The 24359-nt window shown below is 51.3% G+C and overlaps 1 protein-coding gene across 5 annotated transcripts in view; it reads left to right on the top strand.

Moving 5' to 3' along the window:
• Nucleotides 1–19435, top strand: part of IQGAP3 (IQ motif containing GTPase activating protein 3) — a 40421-nt gene extending 20986 nt beyond the window's left edge. For all 5 annotated transcript variants that reach the window (XM_027094961.1, XM_027094960.1, XM_027094959.1 and 2 more), the window contains 22 exons: nucleotides 214–381; nucleotides 474–613; nucleotides 718–888; nucleotides 3979–4062; nucleotides 4219–4290; nucleotides 4391–4460; nucleotides 7167–7375; nucleotides 8106–8258; nucleotides 8554–8717; nucleotides 9055–9279; nucleotides 10123–10263; nucleotides 11681–11765; nucleotides 12181–12413; nucleotides 12781–12913; nucleotides 13009–13111; nucleotides 13709–13835; nucleotides 14908–14995; nucleotides 15738–15950; nucleotides 16488–16654; nucleotides 16966–17067; nucleotides 17508–17616; nucleotides 18297–19435. In XM_027094961.1, coding sequence (XP_026950762.1) covers nucleotides 214–381; nucleotides 474–613; nucleotides 718–888; nucleotides 3979–4062; nucleotides 4219–4290; nucleotides 4391–4460; nucleotides 7167–7375; nucleotides 8106–8258; nucleotides 8554–8717; nucleotides 9055–9279; nucleotides 10123–10263; nucleotides 11681–11765; nucleotides 12181–12413; nucleotides 12781–12913; nucleotides 13009–13111; nucleotides 13709–13835; nucleotides 14908–14995; nucleotides 15738–15950; nucleotides 16488–16654; nucleotides 16966–17067; nucleotides 17508–17616; nucleotides 18297–18410 — 3071 coding nt within the window. In that variant the 3' untranslated portion in view covers nucleotides 18411–19435. The remainder of the gene's footprint in view (nucleotides 1–213; nucleotides 382–473; nucleotides 614–717; nucleotides 889–3978; nucleotides 4063–4218; nucleotides 4291–4390; nucleotides 4461–7166; nucleotides 7376–8105; nucleotides 8259–8553; nucleotides 8718–9054; nucleotides 9280–10122; nucleotides 10264–11680; nucleotides 11766–12180; nucleotides 12414–12780; nucleotides 12914–13008; nucleotides 13112–13708; nucleotides 13836–14907; nucleotides 14996–15737; nucleotides 15951–16487; nucleotides 16655–16965; nucleotides 17068–17507; nucleotides 17617–18296) is intronic.
• The last annotated feature ends 4924 nt before the right edge of the window (nucleotides 19436–24359 follow it).

The raw sequence follows: 24359 nt of genomic DNA, 5'->3' as shown, positions 1-24359 counted from the left end.
CTCCAGGAAGCCTTCCTTGATTGCTAGCTTTTCCTCCAAGCACAGCTGCATGCTGCTTCTTTTCATCTGTGTCCATCCTGGGATGTCCTTGTCCCTTCCATCAGGCAGAGTGGTTTTGTGTCCTTCTTCTCTGGATCCCTTCCCAACAGACAGGACAGGGCCTCTGGGAGGGGCTCAGAAAGATTGACCACTTCCTCCCAATGCCCCTATTAGTGGCTCTTGGTGTGGCCGCCATCAATCAGGCCATCAAGGAGGGCAAGGCAGCCCAGACAGAACGGGTGTTAAGGAACCCCTCCGTGGGCCTCCGAGGGGTGGTTCCTGACTGTGCTGACGGCTACCAGCAAGTCCTGGAAGATGCCATGGCAAAGAAGCGGCGCCCAGGTAGTGGCCTTACCATGTCCCTCCCTTCTCTGCATGCCTCAGCCACCTCTAGCCTCCTCTGAGCCTTCTCTGCTTACTTGGTTTCTGCTTAGGGGATACAGCGCTCTGGGTTCAACATGACATGAAGGATGGTACCGCTTACTACTTCCATCTGCAGACCTTCCAGGGGACCTGGGAGCGACCCCCCGGCTGCCGCCTCAACACCTCCCACCTGACTCGGGAGGAGATCCAGGTTGGCGGGCCCCTGCAAAGGAGGGGGCTCATGGATGGGAAGTTTCCTGCGGGAGGGGCTCCCAACCACCAGGACACCAAAGGCTCTCTCTCCTACTTCCGCAGTTGGCCGTCACCAAGATCACCGCTGCCCACGACCGCCAACAGCTCTGGAAGGCCAATGTGGGCTTCATTATCCGGCTCCAGGCCCGCCTCCGCGGCTTCCTGGTTCGGCAGAAGTTTGCTGAACGTTCCCACTTTCTGAGGAGCTGGCTCCCAGCAATCATCAAAATCCAGGTAGCAGGCTCTGGCCATCTGAGGCTTCAGGGCCTGGACATACCTGAGCTTCAGGGTTTTCTCCCTACTTACTTCTTGCTGAGTGGAGTTGGGATGATCTTTTGGCCTCTGAACAGTAGTGATTAAGAGCGTGGATTCTGGAGCCCAGACTACTTGGGTTTGAATCCCTGTTCCACCAGGTTAGCTGCATGGCCTCAACAAGTTATTTACTCTCTCCCAGTTTCCTCATCTGAAAACGAGGAATCTGGAAATTGTAACACCCACCTTATAGGGTTGTTCTGAGGTAATATCTAAAGTACATCTAAACAGTACCTGGCAGATAGGCAAGAACATGGTATAAATGCTAGTTACTGTCATCATCATCACCCTCCAGAGGGTATGAGAGCTGCTTTTGAGCTTCTCCAGGGGGAGAGTAGAAGATCTAGTGAGACATCAGGGTATAGACACCAGGAGGACTTCCTGCCTAGAAAAGGAGTAGTGAAGAGGTGGTGGTGGTCAAACAGAAAAGGAGTGGAATCCCTTATGGAAAGAACTCTACCTTTTCTCTCCAGCCAGCCTTTCCATTTTTATTCTCCCAACCTGTGGATGGTCCAGTGTGGCCTCTGAGACCAACCCCCAAGTAACTGGGGCACGAGGCCAACTGGGAAGATAGGCCTCGGGCCCAGGCACTTTACAACCCAGGAACAGTGGGAGCTGAGCAAACAGAGACCTCCTCAGGCAGATGTGACCTGGAGGGCCTCGTGGCAATGTTGGCAGTGTAAGAGAGACTTTATTTAATGAACACCTCCAAATGCCCAGTATCTGCGAAGGATGCCACTTGGCACTGGGCAAGGGCGAGAGATGGGTGTGAGAGACACAGGTGAGTGATCACATCTCTCCCATCGCAGGAACTGGAATACAGTGGATGTGAGATATTGTGATAGTAGGGACGCAGAGATAATACCAGAGAACCCCAAGGGAGACAGAAGCACAGACTGAGACTGGCCAGTGGCCCTTGATTATGATCTGGGACATGTGGTGGTCACTGAGAACTCAGGCTTTGGAGTCAGAGGCTACAGTTTGCCTCTTGGTCCTACTACGTCTGGGCACCTTACTTAAGCCTCTTCAGCACTCAGTTTCCTCATCCATAACGGTGGTACTCGCCTCATGTTGATTGTGAGGGTAAAGTAGGAAAATTACATGTAGCACTTAGTGCAGTACATCCTCTATTGGTGGGAGCCATTACGAGATGTACATTTCGGGGCGTTGGTCCCAGAATTCAAAACAGAACCTTAATAATCAGCATTTAGTGGTCTAAATCATAGGAATTCCTCCCTCCTGAGCACAGCCTGGCATCTCACAGCAACTCTAAGGAGCAGAAGAGCCACACCAGCAGTGGGAGAGGGCACAACGTCCGAAGGCGAGTTTGCTACTGAGCCCGGATGTGTGCCAGCTCTGGTCTGGGTCCTGGGAGACAGAGAAAGGGAGAGGGGGCCCAGAGCCCCAGGCTACCTGCTCTCCAGCTAGCAGGTGTGAGACTCAGAAACGAAGCAGCTTGGGTGTGCTGAGGCTGTAATCTCTCCTGAGAGGTCTGACCCTGGCCAGGACCCCAGTCAGGGTCCTGAATTCTGACCAATCCAGGCTTGGAGGCCTTCTCTTTAAGGAGCAGCCAGGTGGGGGTGGGTAGGTGGTAAGAGCAGAGAGGAGACCCCTCTGCCTTTCCCCACAGCAACTGACAATATGTCAGGCAGTACCTGGAGTAGGAGGGGAAAGAGTGCTGAGGAAACGCACAGACTTGGGGCTTCCTGGCCTCTAGGCTCCAAGATGGACAGCTGGTATCATGGGGCCAAGCTGTCTCTTTTATATCCTTTCCCAACAGAAGGACAGTGTAAGTCTTAGGGGAAAGCCTGGCCAAGAGAGCTGGCTTTAGAAGGGGCTGGGAGGGCCAGTTGTCTGCAAGGGGTTGCTCTTAACGCACCAAGCCATGGCAGTGTCAGCAGCAGAGAGTTCTCCAGGGCCTGAGCTCTCAGGAGATGTTTAATGTGTTCCCTAAAAGACAGGATTTCAGTGGGTGGAGACAGGGCTGGGGTGAGGGTGGGCACAGACAAAGCTTCAGGGGCAGAAGATCATAAGGCATGTTTAGAAGAAAGTGAAATGTCTGAGGTGGTTAAAATCCTTAAGGAAGTAGGGATCAGTAGACAGATAGGAGTGTGGGGTCAGATGGTTGAGAACTTCTGGAAATTTGGGGGCTGGAAGAAACATGGTCTAAGTGGTACTTGAGGAAAATTAATCTCACACAAGCTTGGGGTGAAAGGGAAGAGGCTCCTAGGAAGGAGACCAAAACAGAAGGGAGCCATGAGATTTGTGTCTTAGGGACCAAAGGGGATGTGATTTATGGAGGAGATGGTCATATAGACCCTTTGCAGCAGACTAGCAGTGGGGAGGGGCATCAGCCTGACAGCTGAATTACTGGGGGCCTTAGAGGGAAGATTTGCTGAGAGCTGGAATTCAGAGCTGAATGGTAGAGTTGTAAAGAGAAGGGTGAGTTATGAGAGCATGAATGACCTGCTGCCCAGATGGCCATTGGCAGAGATGGTGGGCACACAGCTCTGTGCCTGCATACACTTTCCACCTGTGCCACCATGTGCCTCTCCAGACCATGGAGTGTGTGACAGAGTGTGGGTAGTCTTTATGTGGGTGGATGAGTATGTTGGGGGGGTTATGGTACATGCTGTGGTGAAGTTGGTGAGTAGATGTATGCTTTATTAATATCTTTTACGCTTGTATCTTAACAGTTCTTTCTATGAGGAGGTGTTGCTTAGCATGAGTGTGTATGTTTGATTGCATGGTGCAAGCGTGAGTGGGGGGTGGGGGGGACCAGGGAGTGTGGCAGAGGGTATGATTGGCTACATGCAGACATTTGGTCTTCCCCATGAAGTTGGAAGTTCTTTGAGAACAGGGCCAGTTTCCCCTTCCTTCCCCCTCTACTTTCCTGCCTCCCCCCCCACCCCCTGCCCCTTCCCTGGAGATCCCAGGATGAGGCTTTTCCCACAGGCTTCTCAGGCCAACAGGGACCAGCTGTGGTTACCGCTTTTTCCCTTCTGATCTCAGGCTCATTGGCGGGGTTACAGACAGCGGAAGATTTACCTGGAACGGTTGCAGTATTTAAAAGCAAACACGAATGCTATAATCAAGGTAGCTATCATGATTTGGGTGGGTTCCTGTCTTTCTTGAAGGACTCTCTGAGAACAGTTTTTAGTCCCCTCACCTATGACCTCTAGAGATGGCTGGATTGGCCTGGAGAGTGGCCCCTGACCCTGGAGCTCTGAGGCAGTGTGTCTCTGCCCCCAGATCCAGGCTTGGGCCCGGATGTGGGCAGCTCGGAGGCGATACCGGAGGCGTCTGGGCTACTTCCAGAAGAATGTGAGTGTCATCCCACTCCCCCGTCCCCATATCCAACCTTTATCCATGAGACCAGAGCACAGGCAGCCGGCAACCCTTTTCCCATCTGTGTTCCTGGCAGGTTAACTCCATCGTGAAGATCCAGGCATTTTTCCGAGCCAGGAAAGCCCGGGATGACTACAGGATGTTAGGTAAACTGCCTGGGTTCCCTCCTCTGTCTGTGCAAGTGTCTGTCTTTGCGAGTTTCCTGGCTTTCAGCAGTTAGCAAGGTAGAAAGTCACACGACCCCACAGCTCACAAACTGGGACCTTAGAAAAGTTGTCTGGCCTTCTTAAGCCTTTTTCTCTCACTAACAGCTGATGTTCCCAACCTTGAGCATGCCTCAGGACCCAGGGTGGGTGGAGGAATGAGGAGATGTGCTCCTGCCTTTGCAGATACCCTGGTTTGATGGGAGGGATAGAAAGGGAGGTCCAGATATCCCTCCTGGGGCCACATAGCGGGTAAGGGGAAGGTACAAGTTGTCTGTGCAGGAATGTGGAACAGAGGTGGTAACAAACGCCCCCTGCCCCACCCCAGTAAGAGATAGCCTCACCACAGGAAAAGCCCCTCTAACAAGGTTCTGTCTGTACCTCTGTACCAGTCTTAGATTATCTTCCTGTTGCTACCACACAAGCAAAAAAAAGAAAGAAAGAAAAGGACCTTTCTCTTCTCCCTAGAGTTCCAGCCTTCCCCAACTTTGCCCTCTTCCCTGACCCATGATTCCTCCACTTCCCGCCCTCTGTGGCCCAACACACAGGAAGCCAGGCGAGGTACCTGGGGTCCTCTCTGCAGTGCTAGGAAACTTGAGGAGGAGCTCTTGAGGGAGCTCCATCTTCGTGCCCCATGGTTCCCAGTAGTTGGGCATACATCTAAAGCCTTAAAGAGGTCCTTCTAGGCTGCTCTTGGCTCCTGTTCTTAAAGCCCAGAAACCCAGCCTTGGAGGTCCCCCTCCTTTCGGTGAAGTGGACTAGTGGTCTATCTCCAGGTTTGCCTCCAGCCCGTGGGTTTCCGAAGAGGTAGGCCCCTTTTCTTCCTGGGCCTGAGGCCACACCTGTGGGCTTCAAGGTTGAGTACACTGTTCAGGAATCATCTCCCTTACCTCCTTAGTCCATCTTCCCACCCTGTCCTGCCGGCAGGGGTACCATCTGCCCCTATCTAGCCACAGACACTCGGTCCATCTGCTTCCGGGCAGCTAGCTGCTTTTCCCTCCTTACCTCTCCCCAGCCTGGCCCTTTCTGTTTTTTCTCTTGCTGTTGCATTAATACCACTACCCTGACCATCCTTGATCTCTTTTTCTTCTCTTTAGTTTATAGTTTTTCTGGAAGAACTTGTTTTTCCCAGGTCTGTCTCCCAATTTCATTAGCCCCAGCTCCACTCAGGGCACTGCCACTTACTAGCCGTGTGGCCCTAGGCAAGTTACTAAACTTCTTTATTGCCTCCATTTTCTCCTTTGTAAAATGGAGATAATGATCAGGTATGGTTGTTGTGAGGATTAAGTGAGTTAAGGTGCTATATCTCGTTGAATCCAAGATGCCATCAGCTGTCTTCCATTGGTTTATCCATTCTTCACTCCTCAAAGATCTGTCTTCCACACAGTAGCCAGCGTGATAAATTAAACCTCGTGATCTTGTCACTCTCCTTCTTGAAACCTGTCAGGGACACCCCATTGCCCTGGGGATAAAGTCCAGTCTCCTAAACACAGCTTCCAAAACTCTCTGATCCAACCTCTCCCTGCACCTCTGACCTCACTGACCTCCAGCCCTGTCCCTCAGCACCTGCACCCTCCACACTGTGTTACAGGCATTATGGACTTCTAGCACTTCCTAAAACAGCCAAGTGCACTCCCTCTCACCTCCTTTTCACAGACATCAGGTTGGGTCTCACCTCCTCCCGGAAGCCTTTCTTCACTCCGCAGGTAGCCTTTGGTGGCCCGCTTTCACTTTCCCAAAGGTCCCCATGCTTGCCCCTCTCAGAGCACTAACCACACTGTAGTGAATTGTGGTTTATTTGTCTGCTTCCCTTACTGGACTGCCTTTAAGGACCAGGCCTGGTTTTGTTTATCCTCCAAATCTGACTCCTTCATTTCTTACTAGCTGTGTAACCTAGGGCAAGTTACTTACCCTTTCTGTGCCGGAGTGATTTCCTCAGTAAGTTACAGTGTGCTGACCTCACAGGGTTGTTTTAAGTATGTTAAAGCACTTAGAACAGTTTCTGTTCCATAGTGAACATTATATGTCTTAGTTGATATTTTGTTGTTATTCCCTGTAGCTTAGCTCACAGGCTTCTCTTTGCTCAAATATTCCAAAAGAGATTCAAGGAGAATCCATCTAACTCTGACCTCCCTATATTATAAAACCCATTGAACATTCCTTCTATCTGTGCTCCCCTGACGCAGACACTCCTGACAGAGGAGGGTTGTGTGAGGGTCAGGCAGGGCTGAGTGGAGGCTGATAGGTGGAAGTGAACTTGGAATGAAGGATGAGTAAGTTGGCCCAGCAGGAGTGGGGAGTGAATCAGAATAGGGGAGCCTAAACGGATCATCAGAGGATGCTAGGGCTCTGACTTTGGTGTGGGAGGTCACCGAGATAGGCCCAGGTTGGGCGTGAATCCAGGCAGGGGAAGGACAGCTCTTGTGTCATCCCTAGTTATAAGATAAGGAGCTCGGGGACAGGACTGGCTGGGAGGCTGCCCACTGCCCTCCAACTGCAGGCAGAACTAATTAGAAGAGGGCTGGGGTTGGGGACCTGCTAGCCTCAAGCAGAATGGACACTGAGGGAGGGGTTACTGGGGAAGGGGGCTGGAGAGGAAGCCTCTAGTGAAGGCATGTCTAATCCTGGCGCCTCTGCCCCTCCTGCCAGTCCACGTGCCCCATCCCCCTCTCAGCGTGGTATGCAGATTCGCCCATCTCTTGAATCAAAGCCACCAGGACTTCCTGGCTGAGGCAGAGCTGCTGAAGCTCCAGGAAGAGGTGGTCAGGAAGATCCGGTCCAATCAGCAGCTGGAGCAGGACCTCAATCTCATGGACATCAAGATTGGCCTGCTGGTGAAGAATCGGATCACCCTGCAGGTGAGGGGCCCACTGGCCCACCCTTCTCCCAAATCTAGCTGCCTCTGGAGAGGTGATGCTGGCCATTCTCTGGTTGCTGGTCAAATATTTTTTTTTTTTTTTTTTTCCAAATATTTTTTAAATGTCTGGATTTTATCATGTGGCTCAATGCAGTGGTCCTCTGCCCTTCTAGTAATTTGTTGGGGCACATGGTATAGCAGGAAGAACACCGGACATAAAATTGGAATGGCTGGCTCTGCTGATTCCTAGCGATGGGACTGCGGGCTGGTCTTTTAACCTCTAGGTCTGTTTCCTCATTAGTAAAGTGGGAATAATGAGAGTGCCTACCTCACCAGGCCAAATGTAAAAATAGATATGAAAGCTCCTTAAACTGTAAATTACCATACAAATATGCAGTGACGGGGTGGAAGTGATATAGTGATATCTCCACCTCAAATCTGTACAACAGTCTAATAAGAAATAATAGCAGAAACGAATAGACATGGTGCCTCAGTCTGGTAACCCACTTCTCTCTGGGGACTCACCCTGTGACAGCAGAGGTGCCAGATGGAGTCTCGGGGCAGTAGGAGGCCCTTTCTCACCCTAGAACTGTTTATCTCCCTTGGCTCATTCCTTGAATACCTTGAACAGCAGAAAGCCCTGGCTCTTCGAGGCACTGATTCTAGACCATATGTTCTGTGCTCTGTGCTGGCCTGGGTCGGTGGTATCACCCGCTCCCCCGTCCCTGCAGGAAGTGGTCTCCCACTGCAAGAAGCTGACCAAGAAGAATAAGGAACAGCTGTCAGATATGATGGTTCTGGACAAGCAGAAGGGATTAAAGTCGCTGAGCAAAGAGAAACGGCAGAAACTAGAAGCTTACCAACACCTCTTCTACCTGCTCCAGGTGAGCAGAGGACTTTGGAAGGAGATATCTCCACTATCTCCTGAGGGTCTGGGACCTTGAGGCCTTCATGTCTGTGCCTTTACCTGCAAGTAAGGTGTTCTTTCCCACAGTCCTAATGCCTTGTACCCAGGGAAGGAAACTACCTCTGTTCATTTGTCTGGAATGTTCCCAGTACCCCCCAGAAAGTGTGACAGTGTTCTCTATTCCAAGTTCCAATCAGCAAAACCTTTCTTTATCTGATCACTAGTCCTCAAGGTGCGTTATCAGCTATTCTTATCTCCCCCATTGCGTACAGACTCAACCCATCTACCTGGCCAAGCTGATCTTTCAGATGCCGCAGAACAAAACCACCAAGTTCATGGAATCAGTGATTTTCAGTCTATACAACTATGCCTCCAACCGCCGAGAGGCCTATCTCCTGCTCCAGCTGTTCAAGACAGCGCTCCAGGAGGAAATCAAGTAGGTTTTCCAGATGCAAAGGAATGGGAAGAGAATGGGTGAAGAGATGCCACTATTAGCTCCTTCACAAGGTGACAATTTATTGAGGTTTGAAGGTAGAAATGGAATCAGAAGACCTCTTTTCTCTGTCTCCTATGGAGACAAGCCATCTCCTGGGACAGCATGCAGGGAGGACATGCGCTGACATGTTAGCACAAAGGCCGAGACAGAGATAACAAGACATTCCTTAACAGGAGGGATAACAGAGCAGGCTTTAAAGAGCCAAAAATCTCAAAAGGAAAAGCAGCTATTTTACACAGAGGCAGGAGACCAGCTTCAATTGCCTCTTGACCCATAGGTCGAAGGTGGAGCAGCCCCAGGACATGGTGACAGGCAACCCAACGGTGGTGAGGCTGGTGGTGAGATTCTATCGTAACGGGCGGGGGCAAAGTGCCCTGCGGGAGATCCTGGGAAAGGTGATCCAGGATGTGCTGGAGGACAAGACGCTCAGCATCCACACAGACCCTGTCCACCTCTACAAGAGCTGGATCAACCAGACCGAGGCCCAGACAGGGCAGCGCAGGTGAGCCGACGGGCAGAAGGAGAGCTCTCTGATCAGCTCAGTCTTGGGCCTCACTGGGGAAGTTTGAGCGTGCTTTGAAGGTGGCATATAAATGAGCATGCTGATTTATGCAAATATGACACCAGCCCTATAGGATGAAATATGGTAGCCTTTAGACCCCCTCTGGTAATTAACATGGAACTGCTGTAAATGACACCAGACCTGGTGTGCTTAACATAGAATGAGCACAGATGAATGTGCAAATGTGTTTAATTGCCATGTCAGTGCTTGCAAATGATAGGTCAGATTTACTGGGAGTTGGGATATGGACTCCTTATTGATAGGGGTATAGTTGAATATTCAAATTTATAGATGAATAGGCAAATGAGATGGGGGAGAAATAAGTTGGCCTTATAGATTGGAGGCATTAACTCAGGTGCATAGGTACTAGGGAAATGGAGCCGCTAAGGAGAGTAGGCAGTGCTGGTGGCTTCTCTGGGTGGCACGCGGGCGTATAGTTTGGGGGTGGCCCAGCCTTCCCCACCACCGCAACTACCAAAGATATGCAGGGTGGCCCTCTGGTTCCCCTTAGGATCTTTCCACAGACTCCAGGTCCTCCATTTCCTCCTACACTCTTCCACCTCCCCCTGGGTGCTCCATCTCTTTCTTCTTCCACCCACATCAGTCTAGTCCTCTCCGAGTCCTTTCTCTTATTCTGGCCTAATCCCCTTAAGCATATGCTGGGCTGCCCTCAGCGTGTATGTATGAGATCTTGTTGTTAGATGAATTTAGGGGGTAGAGCCTTAGGGAGGGGAGGCCATGGGAGGGGCTTCTGGCTGATAACTTGTCTCTCTCTGCCCATAGCCACCTCCCCTATGACATCACCCCAGAGCAGGCCTTGAGCCACCCCGAGGTCCAGAGACGACTGGACATCTCCCTCCGCAACCTCCTTGCCATGACCGATAAGTTCCTTGCAGCCATCATCTCATCTGCGGACCAAATTCCGTATGTGCAACAGCCGCACACCAGCCTAGGCACAGGATCTCAAGAGGGCCAGGCCATGATGGGGAGAGCAGAGCAATACTGAAGGATGGAAGCAGGAAGGGAAACTGGTCTCGAGGTGCTCAAGGGCTTCAGGAGATGGGTGGAGAATGCCCAAAGCCCCGGCTAGAGACTTGCGCTGGAATACAGCACGCAGGTCTGTGTGGGCAGTCAGGACATCACTGGACCAGAGAAGGGAACCTCAAGTGATTATGGGGACATATTATTGTCTGAGTGTAAGTGGTGGACAATATAAAACTCTTCAGTCCACAAAGTCAAAAATAAGAAAACTTCAAACCAGTATACACTTGATAAAGGTCCTTTCCTTTCTTAAAATTTAGTCAATAATTATTGTTTGGAAAACAGATGATTGAAAACGGTGAGAAGGTGGGCCTCATCTAGATCATCACTCAGCCAGCCAGCCTTTCTGGTGCTCAGTAGTGCACGGGGCAAGGTGGGGATGCTGCAGAGGGGAGCCCACAGAGTTCAGTACCCTGCTTTCCAAACCTGGAGGACTGGATTAAGGATTTAAAATTAGGATTCAGAAAAGGTTGTCCTAGGACTAATAAAGGAAGGTACACAGTGAGCTGTAAACTTCTGTCCCTGACACCCTAGGAGGTGGAAATCGCTTTTAAAGGTATTTAATTAAATTTGTAGGTGGCACACCCATAGTAGGAATAATAATTAAGTCTAGCATGTTCGAATAGCACTACCGTTACTTTCACAGATGTAGTTTCACTTGATCCTCATAAAAACCCCATGAGGGCAAGATAGAGAGGGCAAGAATGAACATTCCCATTTTCCAGATGAGGGAACAAACTTATAAGTGGAGCACAACAGCCTAAGCTGACATCTCTGGTTAGTGGTGGAATCAGGACTGGATGCTTCTACTCCAGTTCATTGTGCTCCTCGGCCCCTGCCTCTAGCCCTGACCAGGCCCTTCACAGATGCTCTGTGATAGCAGCCTCAGAGCCTCCCAGGCTGTCCTGGGATGGGATTCTGGCTGTGGGTGTCAGACACCTAAGGTACAGGCTAAAGGTCCCTCTGTGGGGAGTGCGGGATGAATATTGGGATCTGGGGTGTTTCCCAGGGGAGACTAAGGGGGACCAAAGAAGAGGCTCTCAGGCCAGGTTGGAGGCTGCGTGAGAGCTTAGTGGCTGACTGGGCCCTGGTCCTTGGTGCTGACATAATGGCAGGAGGGAGGGACAAGGCCCAGAGATGTTTGGAGGAAGGCAGCAGGGAGCTGGCTGTGGATAGGGGAGGGCCAGTGCTTGAGCTCAGCTCTTGGGTGGCTGAGCCCGGGGAAGGAGAAGCAGGCACTCAGGCCCACACTCTGGGGTGGGTGGGTAGGGCCATAGCGCACCTATTGCCTTGCCCCCAGGTATGGGATGCGATATGTGGCCAAGGTTCTGAAGACAACTCTGGCAGAGAAGTTCCCCGACGCCACAGAGAATGAGGTCTATAAGGCAAGTGTTGTCTCCCATCCCCCACCTCTTGCGCTCTCCTTTGCCCCGATGGTGCCTGTGAACCACCAGACTGACACAAAAGGACAGAAAACCCTATGCTGTAAAAATCCAAGAAGGAAAATATTCTCCACCCTGTCAGTCGAGCCTGGCTCACCAGCAGGGCTCAGGTAGCAGAAGGAAAGACACCCAGGACATGAGTTAACAGTGGCCAACCCTGGACTTGTCAGATCTGGGTTCCGGTCCCAGCTATTGCTCAAGTGACCTTGAGCAAGTTCCCGGCCTGCTCTGGGTCTGTTTACTCTTCTGTACCATAACGGGGTTGACGCAGGTGGTCCTTCCAGCCAGGTGAGCTGGGAGAGCGGGGCTGGGGCCGTGGAGGCGGACCCCAGGTGCTTCTACGATCCTGTGCCCGCAGGTCGTAGGGAACCTCCTGTACTACCGCTTCCTGAACCCGGCTGTAGTGGCCCCCGACGCCTTCGACATTGTGGCCATGGCAGCAGGCGGCGCCCTGGCCACCCCCCAGCGCCACGCCCTGGGGGCTGTGGCTCAACTCCTGCAGCATGCTGCCGCTGGCAAGGCCTTCTCCAGGGAGAACCAGCACCTGCGGGTCTTGAACGACTATCTGGAGGAGACACACCTCAAGTTCAGGTCTTGGGTCCTGGCATCCTATTCCTCCTGTCCCCTCCTCCTTTTCCCATCTTCTTTCACGTACCACTTCCCCTCTCAACTCCATGAGGAGGAGAGGCATAGAGGTGAAGAGTATAGTTAGTGGGTTGGAGGATAGATTGTTGGAAGGGCTCCCCAGTGGAGAGAAAAGAGGACTGTTGAAGGAAGTTGGCTTGAGGGGACCACCAGCAGAGAAGGTAGAGCAGCACAGAAGGGCCGGAGTCGAGACTGGAGAGTCACAGTTGGCTTGAGCGGTCACTGGAGAGGGCCGGCGGAAGGCTGATGGGAACAGAAATGTGGCGGGTGCCGGCCCGCCCCACCCTCTCACATGATCTTCCTCTGGAGGTAGGAGGTTCATCTGCCGAGCCTGCCACGTGCCAGAGCCAGAAGAGCGCTTTGCGATGGATGAGTACTCAGACATGGTGGCTGTGGCCAAACCTGTGGTGTACATCACCGTGGGGGAGCTGGTCAACACGCACAGGGTGAGAGGCGGCAACCTGGGGGCGCTGGGTAGGTGGGCTGGCCCTGGAAGGCCTGGTTCAAACTCTGCATCTCTTTTTCTCCCTCCATCCTATAGCTGTTGCTAGAACACCAGGACTGGATCGCCCCTGATCACCGCGACCCCCTGCACGAGCTCCTGGAGGACCTTGGGGAGCTGCCCACCGTCTCTGACCTCATCGGTACGTGCCATCCTTGACAGCTGGGGCGGGCGGCGGGGGCGGGCAGTCAGGTGAGCAGGGCGTGGGAACGTGCCCCCTCGAGTTTTTGTTCAGTCGGGGACGTGTGCCAGGAAGCTGGTTACACGCTCTCCCTCTCTCCCTCTGGTCCTGGGATGGACAGACTGATATGGAGAAGGTGGACAGACAGTAGGGGACCCCGTACCGTCATGTAAATGGCCAGTTCAATCATGCGAGAGAGCCATGGAGGCATAGGGCCTGTCTTGGGTCTTAAAACGTGTCTCTGATGAGGGGGGATTTCAGGAGCTGTGGAATGAAAGGAAGCTGGCTTACAGGCGTGGAAGGGCAGGGTGGAGGTGGTGACAGATGGGAGACAGCCAGGAGCTCCAGGCTTGGGGAGGCACAGCCCCAGTAATGCAAGGGTGAGCTCTGTGGGTAACAGCCCTTCCGCTGGTGCTCAGGGCTGAGGGTACAGGGTGGTGCCACAGAGCAGTGTGGGAAAGCTTCCTGGAAGCGGGGCTCATGGAGCAATGTATTTATTTACCATGGCCCCATCTGTGCGTAAGTGTGCTAGTCTCTCTCCTTCCTCACCTGCCTCAGGGGAGAACGTAGCTGCGGACGGGAACGTGGATCTGAGCAAGCTAGAAGTGTCCCTGACACTGACCAACAAGTTTGAAGGGCTAGAGACAGATGCTGACAACACCAATGCCCGGAGCCTGCTTCTGAGGTGGGAGAGCAGCCTCGGCCCCCTGAGCCTCCCCAGGCCAGTAAGATGGCTACTGTGGAGTGGCCATCCCACCTTCTTCCTGGGCTCTCTTATCCTTCACAAAGTTCTCCCTGAAGCCGAATTGGCCTTCCCCTTGCTGCAGTCTCAGCTGTTTCCCTTCTGGGGGCCTCAGCTTTTTGCGCTGTCTTGTGGCTGAAGGCAAAGGAATAGTTAGGACATTGGCAACACGGTTGTTCGCATATTGTGCTGTTTACCAAATGCTTTCTTACACATCATTTAACCTAAGGGACAAATGGTGAGGTAGATGATGGTTTCCCTGCCTTCCAGTGGAAGAAAGAAACTTGGGTTAAGTGACTTGCCTATAGTCCCACAGCCGGTCGGTGGGGGAACTCGTGTTCTAATTCCCTGTCCTTACGAGTGATGGTCAGGAGATGGGCATGGAGCTTTTCAACCCCAGTTCTGCAAAAGTGAGGGAGGACCCCCAGCAGGGCTGGGCTGGTCATCCAGGCAGAAGAGGAGCCAGGTCGCCACTTTGATCCCCCTGCCAGCAAGGCAGTCCCTCTGCTCACCCATTCACCTGGTAAACCAGTGAGCAGGGTGTTCAGCTCTGTCCTGCCATCAAAGCCCTTACAGTGGGGCGAGGCTAGGGGTGAGTACACATCAGAGAGCCACCAAGAGGGAGGTGGGTGTCAGGTGCATGAGTGCTCAGAGGGACACCTAGGTAGAAAAGGTCTCACAGAGGAGGAAGTGTGTCCTTCAGCCAAAGGACTCAAAGGAAGAGCATTTGTGGGAGGCATTGTAGGCAGAGGACACAGAGGTGTAAGAGAGCACAGTGTGTTCGGAACCATGGTAGTTCTGTATCACAGACCCATCACCCCACCTCCTGGGTCTTCCTCCTGGTTATGTTCTCCTCACAACACCTACCCCCATCGCACCCTCTCTCCTTACCACCCAAGCATCCCTGGCAGCCGTGATGCGGGGCAAGGTCCACTTACTCTCAGCTCCCTAACCAGCCCCATGTCCAGACCCTCCCCCTGTCCCTCACCTCTCCCCCCTCGCTCCCCTCCTGCAGCACCAAGCAGATGCTGGCTGAAATCATGCAGTTCCACTCTGGGGATTCCCTCAAGGAGATCCTGTCCCTCTCGGCCTCCAGAGAGCAGGTGAGCGGCAGGCTGGCCCACAGGTACTGTCTCGTTCACCCCCCACCAGCATGGCTGATGCCTTTCCCGGGAAGACAGCTGTGCTCACCAGTAATGTGAGCTCTGGGGGGCCGAGGCCTCTGCCCTTGACCCCCAGAGACCCTCAGGCTGCAGAGTGCCAAGACTCCACCTCCCTCCCTACTCCCCATTGAAATAAGAGCGAGCCCTGCAGGGACCCCAGCCCCTGCTGTCAGTGCTAGGAGTTGCTGGGGGTGCAGAGAGGCAGTCTGGGCAGGCTCCCTTGAAGAGCACCGAAGGGCCGGTGCTCAGCGTAGGGAGTGGGCTGCTTGAGGGCCTGGAGGCAGGAGAAGGTGCTGAGTGGTGGGTAGCCAGGGGCAAGTTGGGCCAGCTGGAGTACAGACTCAGCCAGGGGCTTCCCAGAGAACAGGTGGGGACAACCAGTAGAGGCCTGTCCCACAACGCAGGACAGAAGGAGGGAGAGAAGCCCAGATACCCTGGAGCCATCACAAAGCTCCGTCGTTGGGAGTCGCAGCCAGTGTCTACCAGAATCCTTTATGCTGTACTCCTAGTGGGGCCCCCTTGGCCGCTCTTCCTCTCAGGTGACCCGCGAGGCCCTTCAGCATCTGCGAGGCTGTACACTTTGATGTTCACAAGCCACCTCACCCCGCCCCTCCCCCCTGGACCATGGCCTGGGGGCAGAATGGTAGGGCCTGCTAGACCCCTCAGCATCTCTGCCCCCCAGGAAGCAGCCCACAAGCGGCTGATGTGCCGACGCCAGGCCTGTGAAGCCCAGACCCCAGTGTCGCTGCGACGACACCGCTCGCTGACAGCTCACTCCCTCCTGCCGCTGGCAGAGAAGCAACAGCGTGTCCTGCGGAACCTGCGCCGACTCGAGGGCCTGGCTTTGGTCAGCGCCAGCGACGGCTACCAGGGGCTGGTAGACGAACTGGCCAAGGTAACGGCCTGGGCCTGGAGGGAGCGGAAGGGCGAGAAAGAGAGAGAGAGAGAGGGAGTGAGAGTGTGTGTGTGTGTGTGTGTGTGTGTGTGCGCGCGCGTGTGTGCGTGTGTGTGTGTGTGCGCACGCATGTCCATAGTGCTGGCACCTCAAGGGCAGGCCTCTCCCTGGTGAGTGCCTACCCAAAATTGTCACCAGCCAGGGGAAGGCCAAGCGATCTCCAAGGGTCCTTTTTGAAGGAAAGGTCTCAAAATTCGTCAGGGAAGGGAGTATTCTTGAAACTCTCTTTCACTAAAAAACAAGGAGCCGTGGAACAGTTACTCCTCAATGGGGGAGAGGCCCTGGAAACGTCCTTCAAGGGTTTGGGATAGGGTCCTTGAGATTGCCCTCCTCCTAGGGAAAACAACCTTGAAATCTTCCTCTTCCTGCTCTTCCTAAAGATCCTTACAGTGAGTTGTTCTCGGGCCTGAATCAGACCCTGAGATTCTCCTGACAGGAAGGGTCAACTCACCCCTCCCCTGGTGCCCCCAACCCCAGGACATCCGCAACCAGCGCAGGCACCGGCAGCGGCGGAAGGCAGAGCTGGTGAAGCTCCAGGCCACGTTCCTGGCCCTGAGCACTAAGGCCACCTTTTATGAGGAGCAGGGCGACTACTACAGCCAGTACATCCGGGCCTGCCTGGACCACCTGGCCCCCAGCTCCAAGTAGGTGCTCCCTTCCTACACTTTGAAGCTTACCTGTGACCTCTCCTGCTGCCCATGTCGACCTTTGCCCCACTCTTTCCCAGCTTTGATAGGGACATCTCACCCCAGAACAGCATGGTCCCTTCCTGACTCTGGTCTTTGAGTTTCACTCGCAAAGTCTTGGGTTCAAGTGCAGCCCCCTCCTCTTGTCTTCCACCAGTGAGAAGTCTTCCTCGGGGTCTAATTTCCTTCCTACCAGCCACAGAGAGAACTAGTGTCTTTGGTGTTGAAGGGTTTGTTAGATGCATTCTCTGGGGCCTTTTCTTCCTCAGGAGTTCTGGGAAAGGGAAGAAGCAGCCATCTCTCCATTACACTGCTGCCCAGCTCCTGGAGAAGGGTGTCTTGGTGGAAATTGAAGATCTTCCCACCTCTCAGTATGTGTCTTTGGAGGGCAGAATGTCAGACCTCTCCCATGTCCTGACCTGGGGGTGGGGCTCTGGGCTGGGCACCAGGTGGGAGGGAAAGAGATGCATGGTCCCTGCCTTGAAGGAGCTGCTAGAACAATGGGGAAGACACGACATTTCCAGACAGAGTTAAGGGCAGTGGGTGTGGTCTGACACAGTTCTAGACACCCCAAGGCAGAAGATGCTGGGAAAGGGTCCTGGAGGAGAGAACAGTTGATTAGGGCTGGGCAGAGAGAAGAGCTGAGGTGTAAGCAGAGGTAAAAGTGGGAGGAGAAAGAGAGTGATAGAGGGGAAGCCTGGCTCTGGGTGACTCACAGCACTGCCTGGGATGAGCAGCAGTGGGTGGAAGAGTGTGGCTGTGGCCCTGGAAAGACGCAGCGGGTCCCTGTTTTGAATCCTGTTCTTGATAGCTTCAGAAATGTGATCTTTGACATCACCCCTGGAGATGAGGCAGGAAAGTTCGAAGTAAATGCCAAGTTCCTGGGTGTGGACATGGAGCGATTTCAGCTTCACTATCAGGTGAGGGGACACTCCCATGAGCCCTCAGGACACCCGATGGGCTTTCGGTGCTAGCCTAAAGATGGCAGCCTCGCCTGGCTTCCCTGGGCCGCGGATGACATCAGCTCTGTTCCCCACCCAATCCGTATCGTCTATTCCTGAAGAGAAGGGTGATGGTCTGTGTAGCCCAGGCCTCTCTGTCCCCGTGCCCTGACACAGACCCCACTGCCAAGCATCAGGAGAGTGGAGTGGGCTGGTGATGTCAGAGCAGGATTAACATTTGAAGCCCTATCACATGTCAGGGACTTTACACATTACCTCATTTAATCCTCTCCGAAACTCTCAAGCATTATCCCTATTTTATAAGCTCTGAGACTAAAAGGTTAAGAAGCCGGCCTAAGTCATAAGCCAGTGTTCAGGGAAGCAGTGATTTTAAATCCAAATCTTTTTGCTCTGCTGTTTTGTCTTTTAAATGATTTCAAGCCCTGGCTCTGCTTGAATCGACATTTGGTCAAGTCACTGTACTTGTCTCTTGGCCTCGGTTTCCTCATCTGTGAAGGGGGTTTCAATGCCCACTTCAGTGGCCAGTGCCACTGGATGACTGTGTAAGGCTCCAAGATGTTAGTGTTTTATAGACTAGCTGTATGGGCCACCGTGAGAAACCCTCAAACTTGCTTCCCTGCCCCTTCCCTCCCTCCTAGGACCTCCTGCAGCTCCAATACGAGGGTGTGGCTGTCATGAAACTCTTCAACAAGGCCAAGGTCAACGTCAACCTTCTCATCTTCCTCCTCAACAAGAAATTCTTGCGGAAGTGACAGAGGCAGTGGGTGCTACCCAAGCCTTTCTTACCTCGCTGGATGCTTTTCTTAACACTAATGCACTACTCCACTTCCCTGCAGACACCCAGAGCTCAGGACTGGGCAGGGCTCGAGGAGTCTCACCCTTTCCCCAGCTGGGAGGAGTTTGTCTACCTGGCCACAGGCAGGGACTCTAATTGGCTCAAGCGAACCCTGTCTCTGAGTCTGGCTGTGTGGCTTTGAAGTCCCAGAACCCCACGGTTTTCCAGCCAGATGGTAGGGAATGAACCTAGGGCCTGCCCTTTGACCTGAGAAAGCTATTGCTCTTGCGTCTGCTGCTGCCCTCCCAATACCGTGAGCACTGCCCCAGCGGCCTGATTTCCTGCTGCCTCCCTTCCCTTCGCAGACCCCAAAGCCAGAGGGTCCCTGTCCCCACTCCCACTTCATCAGCTGTGTGTGTTCCTGCCCTGCTGAAGCCCAGGCCACTCTGTGACGCCTCACACCCTCCAGCCCGTCACCCTCACACCGGGTGGACAGCGCTCGTGAATGCCCATGTGGCATTGTGACACGGTTGCCATCCAAGGCGGCCTAGGCAAGATGACCCTCCGTTAACCTCAAATCGCATTCCCTTGTTTACAGTCTGTTTTACATGCGGGTCACTAGGGTATTTATTCTCTCCTACCCCTGTACTCTGTGCAGCCTTAATCATGGCTTTCTTTCTTTTTGAGCTCAGAGAAAGAGTTCCCATTTCCCTGTTCAAACTAATATTCATGCCAATCTTTTATACGTTGTATATAAAGTCACCTTGGATCACTCATGTTTAAGATCTCATTACTTCAGCTTCATACGGTACAAAAAGCAGTCTTCCCCTTTTCTCTCTCACCCTCAGGATTCTTGCACCTTAGATCTGACTCTTCCAGGCAGTTTCCATAGATCTGCCGTCTTGTCTCAGCCACTGTCTCTCTCTTGTCCCCACATCTACCCAGCTTCCTGTCCCTGTGGCCCTTCTGATTTCATTTTAATAAAAGCAGCTGTTACCCCCACATCTGTTGTTAACCCCTTATTTCACTTCCTGCGCAGGCCTCCAAGTTCTGGGACAGATGTTCCCTGGTGAGCTGGGGAGTCCTTCCTGCAGCCTTCCCCAGCCTCCTGCCTGCCTCGGCTGTGGGCCCACTCTGCCTGCCTGAGCTCATCAATGCTTAATGAGATGTGGCGTTTATTCCTCTCTTCCCTCCCCCAGGGGACAGAGAGTAGGAAGAAATGCTTAGGTTTTGATTCTGCTTTTATCAGCCACTCTGAAGACTAAAGCCAAGAGGAGGAGAAACCAGTCCAGCTTCTACTTCATCCGTTTTGCACACATTTGCTGCAAATTCTTTTCCTGAGCCTTGGGTGATGACACCAAAGGTGCTTGAGCCACAGCTCCTTAGTATCGTGGGTTCTACACTATGATCAAAATCCCATGTCCATGAGGAAAGCCGCCCTCCTTTCCTCCCAGGTTTCAGGAAGCACGGAGGGGAGTCTGGAGGAGGGGACAGTCTATACAGACACCCGTCCTGACATCAGAACTCCCAAGCAGCTCCTACTGGGCGGGTGCACACAAGTTTGCCCAGTGCAGCCCATCTCCCTGCACTCCGTTCCATTCTGTCACTCAGGATCTGTCTTGCTGTCACATTCAATCTCAGTCACATCCTCTCCCCCCCTTAACATGTCACAGCAAAAACTTCAAGTACCGCCTCGCTCTGGGTGACAGTGACACGTACCAGTGGATCCAAGTTTCTGTACATGATCAGTCATCATTAAAAGTCTCACACTCACCAAATGGCTCCAACACTACCCCACTGTGATGCCCCCCCACAATCACATGATCTCAGCTGCAGGCACCGCATGTAGAAAAGTCACAACAGCTACCGTTACTGCTGGGATATTTACATACACTTATTTCTCACAACAACTCTACAAAGGTAAGCAGTCACCATTTTTGTTTAACAGATGATGAAACTGTGATTCAGAGGATTAGATAACTACCCAACGCTACACAGCTGGTAAGGGGCAAAAAGTCTTTAAACTCGGGCCCATCTGCTCAGATTATATTCCCTTGCATTTTTCTCTTCTCTGAAGCATTTCCACTTCCTTCACCCCACACTCTCATGCCACTCTCTTCTTCCAGGCTCACCTGCCTCGACCCTAGTGATGGTCCCTGATGAGCTTCAGTTCATCAAGTCTTCTCCTAACTGTTGATGCCCAATCTGAGATACAGACACTTAGCTCCAATGGTTGGGGCTATACACCAGTGCAACCTCCTCGGAGGACAATTTGGCAACATCAGAAATATAAGTGCAGGGTGCCAGGACAATGCAATGGGGGGAAGAGTAGTCTTTTCAACAAATGGTGCTGGGACAACTGGATATCCACATACAAAAGAATGAAGTTGGACCCCTACCTCACACCATAAACAAAAATTAAAACATCATAAACCTAGACATAAGAGCTAAAACTATAAAACTCTTAGAAGAAACACATAAATTTTCATGACACTGAAAGCACAAGCCACAAAAGAAAAAGTATTGATAGATAAATTGAACTTCATCAAAACTTGTGCTTCAAAGGACACTTTCAAGAAAATAAAAAGACAACCCACAAAATGGGAGAAGATATTTTCAAACTATATATCTGACGAGGGATTTATATCTACAATGTATAAAGAACTCTTATGGGGCTTCCCTGGTGGCACAGTGGTTAAGAATCCTCCTGCCAGTGCAGGGGACGCGGGTTCGAGCCCTGGTCCGGGAAGACCCCGCATGCCACGGAGCAACTAAGCCCGCGAGCCACAACTACTGAAGCCCGCACGCCTAGAGCCCATGTTCCGCAATGAGAGAAGCCACCACAATGAGAAGCCCGCGCACCGCAACGAAGAGTAGCCCCCCGCTCGCTGCAACTAGAGAAAGCCCATGTACGGCAACAAAAACCCAACACAGAAAGGGAGGGAGAGAGGGAGGGAGGAAGAAATTAAAAAAAAAAAACGAAACTCTTACAACTCAAAAATAAAAAGCCCAACTAAATGGGCAAAGAATTTGAAAAGCCATTTCTCCAAAGAAGATATACAGATGGCTAATAAGCACATGAAATGATGCTCAACATCATTAGTCATTAACAAAATGCAAGTCAAAATCATGAGATACCACTTCACCCCCACTAGGATGGCTAAAGTAAAGTAGGTAATAACAAGTGGTGAGGATGTGGAGAAATTACAAGTCATATATTGCGAGGGAGCTTGTAAAATAGTGGAGCCACTTTGGAAAACAATTTGGCAGTTCCTCAGAATTTTAAACATAGAGTTACCATATGAGCCAGCAATTTCACTCCTAGGTATATACCCAAGAAAATCGAAAGCATACGTCCACACAAAAATCTGTACATAAATGTTCATAGCATCATGATTCATAGTAGCCCCAAAGTGGAAATAATCCAAATGTTCATCGACTGATGAATAGATAAACAAAAGGTGATGTATCCACACAATGGAATATTATTCAGCCATCAAAAGGAAGTACTGATATATGCTACGACATGGAAGAACCTTGAAAACATTATGCTAAGTGAAAGCCGAACACAAAAGGTCATATATTGTATGATTTCATTTATATGAAATGTCCGGAACAGAAAGTAGATTAGTGGTTGCCGGGGCCTGGGGAAAGGGGAGAATGGAAAGTGGCTTCTCATGGATATGGGGTTTCTTTGGGGGATGTTGAAAATATTAATTAAATAGTGGGGATGGCTGCACAGCTCTGTGAATATAGTAAAAAACCACCTGATTGTACACCTTAGAAGGGTGAATTTTATGGTATGTGAATTATATTTATGTTTTTTAATGTAAGCATACATACCCAGTAAGGAATTTTTCCTGTGGAGACACCTGGATAAGGGAGCAAAGAGCTCCGGAGCGTTTGTTGCAGTATTATTTGTAATGGTGATGATCTTAGAAAGGCAGCCACACAGTGGTGCATTATGCAGCCAATAGAAATGATGAGCTAGATCTGAGTGCAATGATGTGAAAAGCTGTCAATGGTACATGTTGTTTGGAAAGATACACAAGAAACGTGGCAGTGGTCACCTTTGGGGAGGAGGAAGTATCTTTCTGTGCTGTTCTTACAGTGAGCTTATACTAGTCTTATGAAAAGGAAAGCCAACGCACGCTATGGCTCTAGAACTGAGGTGTGAACATCACGGAGGAGTGGCGTGTCCCTTGTTCTACAGCAGTGCTGCTGGGATTAGGCACCACAAGCTGTTCCTGGTCCGCTACTGGGACACATGCCGAAATTGAGAACAAGCATTTAGAAACTCACAGCCAGCAGTTTTACCCCTGAATCTAATAAAAGATTGAGTTTATAAGTCTTTTCATTTCATTTTTCTAATAACTAGTTTTTATTGTATTTCACGAAACTATCAGTCCATAACAGATGGGAAATTTTAAGATGTCACCCTTCATTACAGACAGCTTGAGAAGAACTGTTCTACAGGGAATACTTTTAGTCATGTGACATAAGAAAGCATCAGCAGGGACTTCCCTGGTGGCACAGCGGTTAAGAATCTGCCTGCCAATGCAGGGGACATGGGTTCGAGCCCTGGTCCGGGAAAAGCCCACATGCTGTAGAGCAACTAAGCCTGTGCGCCATAACTACTGAGCCTGCGCTCTAGAGCCCATGAGCCACAACTACTGAGCCCGCGCACCACAACTACTGAAGCCCGCACGCCTAGAGCCTGTGCTCCACAACAAGAGAAGCCACCACAATGAGAAGACCACACACCGCAACAGAATAGCTCTCGCTTGCCGCAACTAGAGAAAGCCCGCACACAGTAAGGGAGACCCAACGCAGCCAAAAATAAATAAATAAATTTATTTTTTTTAAAAAAAGTGCATTAGCACTGGGGTTTCTGGGTTTTTTTTTTAATATTTATTTATTTATTTATTTGGTTGCTCCAGGTCTTAGCTTTGGCAGTCAGGCTCCTCAGTTGCGGCTTGTGGGCTCCTTAGTTGTGGCATGCGAACTCTTAGTTGCAGCATGCATGTGGGATCTAATACCCTGAGCAGGGATCAAACCCAGTCCCCCTGCATTGGGAGCCCAGAGTCTTAACCACGGAGTCACCAGGGAAGTCCCACATTGGTACTGTTGAATTAAACCAGAGGGACTGAATGGAGTAGCTGAGATCACACTATATATGCAATTTTAGAGTCTGCTTTATTCATTTAGCTGTGAAAAACATTCTCTATGTCTTAAAAATTTCTTCAGGGCTTTCCTGGTGGTGCAGTGGTTAAGAATCCGCCTGCCAAAGCAGGGGACACAGGTTCGAGCCCTGGGCCGGGAAGATCCCACATGCCGCGGAGCAACTAAGCCCGTGCGCCACAACTACTGAGCCTGTGCTCTAGAGCCCACGAGCCACAACTACTGAGCCTGCGTACCACAACTACTGAAGCCCGTGCGCCTAGAGCCCGTGCTCTGCAACAGGAGAGGCCACCGCAATGAGAGGCCCACACACCGCAACGAAGAGTAGCCCCTGCTCACTGCAACTAGAGAAAGCCCGCGCACAGCAACGAAGACCCAACACAGCCAAAAATAAAATTAATTAATTAAAAACAAAAAAAAATTCTTCAAAAACGTTATTAATGTCTATAACATAACCCATATAGTTCATATATTTAACATTCCCATAATAATGGACAGTTTTCCATTTTCATTAATTTATATAATTCTGCAATGGATATCCTTGGGTATAAGATCTTTATTTACATTTCTAATTATCTCCTTAGAATGCTAGGACAGAAATTACTAGACCAAAGAGCATGAAATCTTTAAAAATTAGGTTTTTCCAGATTATAATACATATTCATTGTAGAAAATTTAGAAAATATTTAAAAAGCAAAAAAAGGTTAAAATAATTCATGATACCATCACCAAATGATAGCTACTT

This window comes from Aethalodelphis obliquidens, unplaced genomic scaffold (assembly GCF_003676395.1).
Source record: "Aethalodelphis obliquidens isolate GAN/ISIS:26980383/991018 unplaced genomic scaffold, ASM367639v1 scaffold90, whole genome shotgun sequence".
In the NCBI taxonomy this organism is placed as follows: Eukaryota; Metazoa; Chordata; class Mammalia; order Artiodactyla; family Delphinidae; genus Aethalodelphis; species Aethalodelphis obliquidens.
The sequence above is the reverse complement of the archived record's forward strand: the minus strand, read 5'-3'. Positions and strand labels throughout refer to the sequence as shown.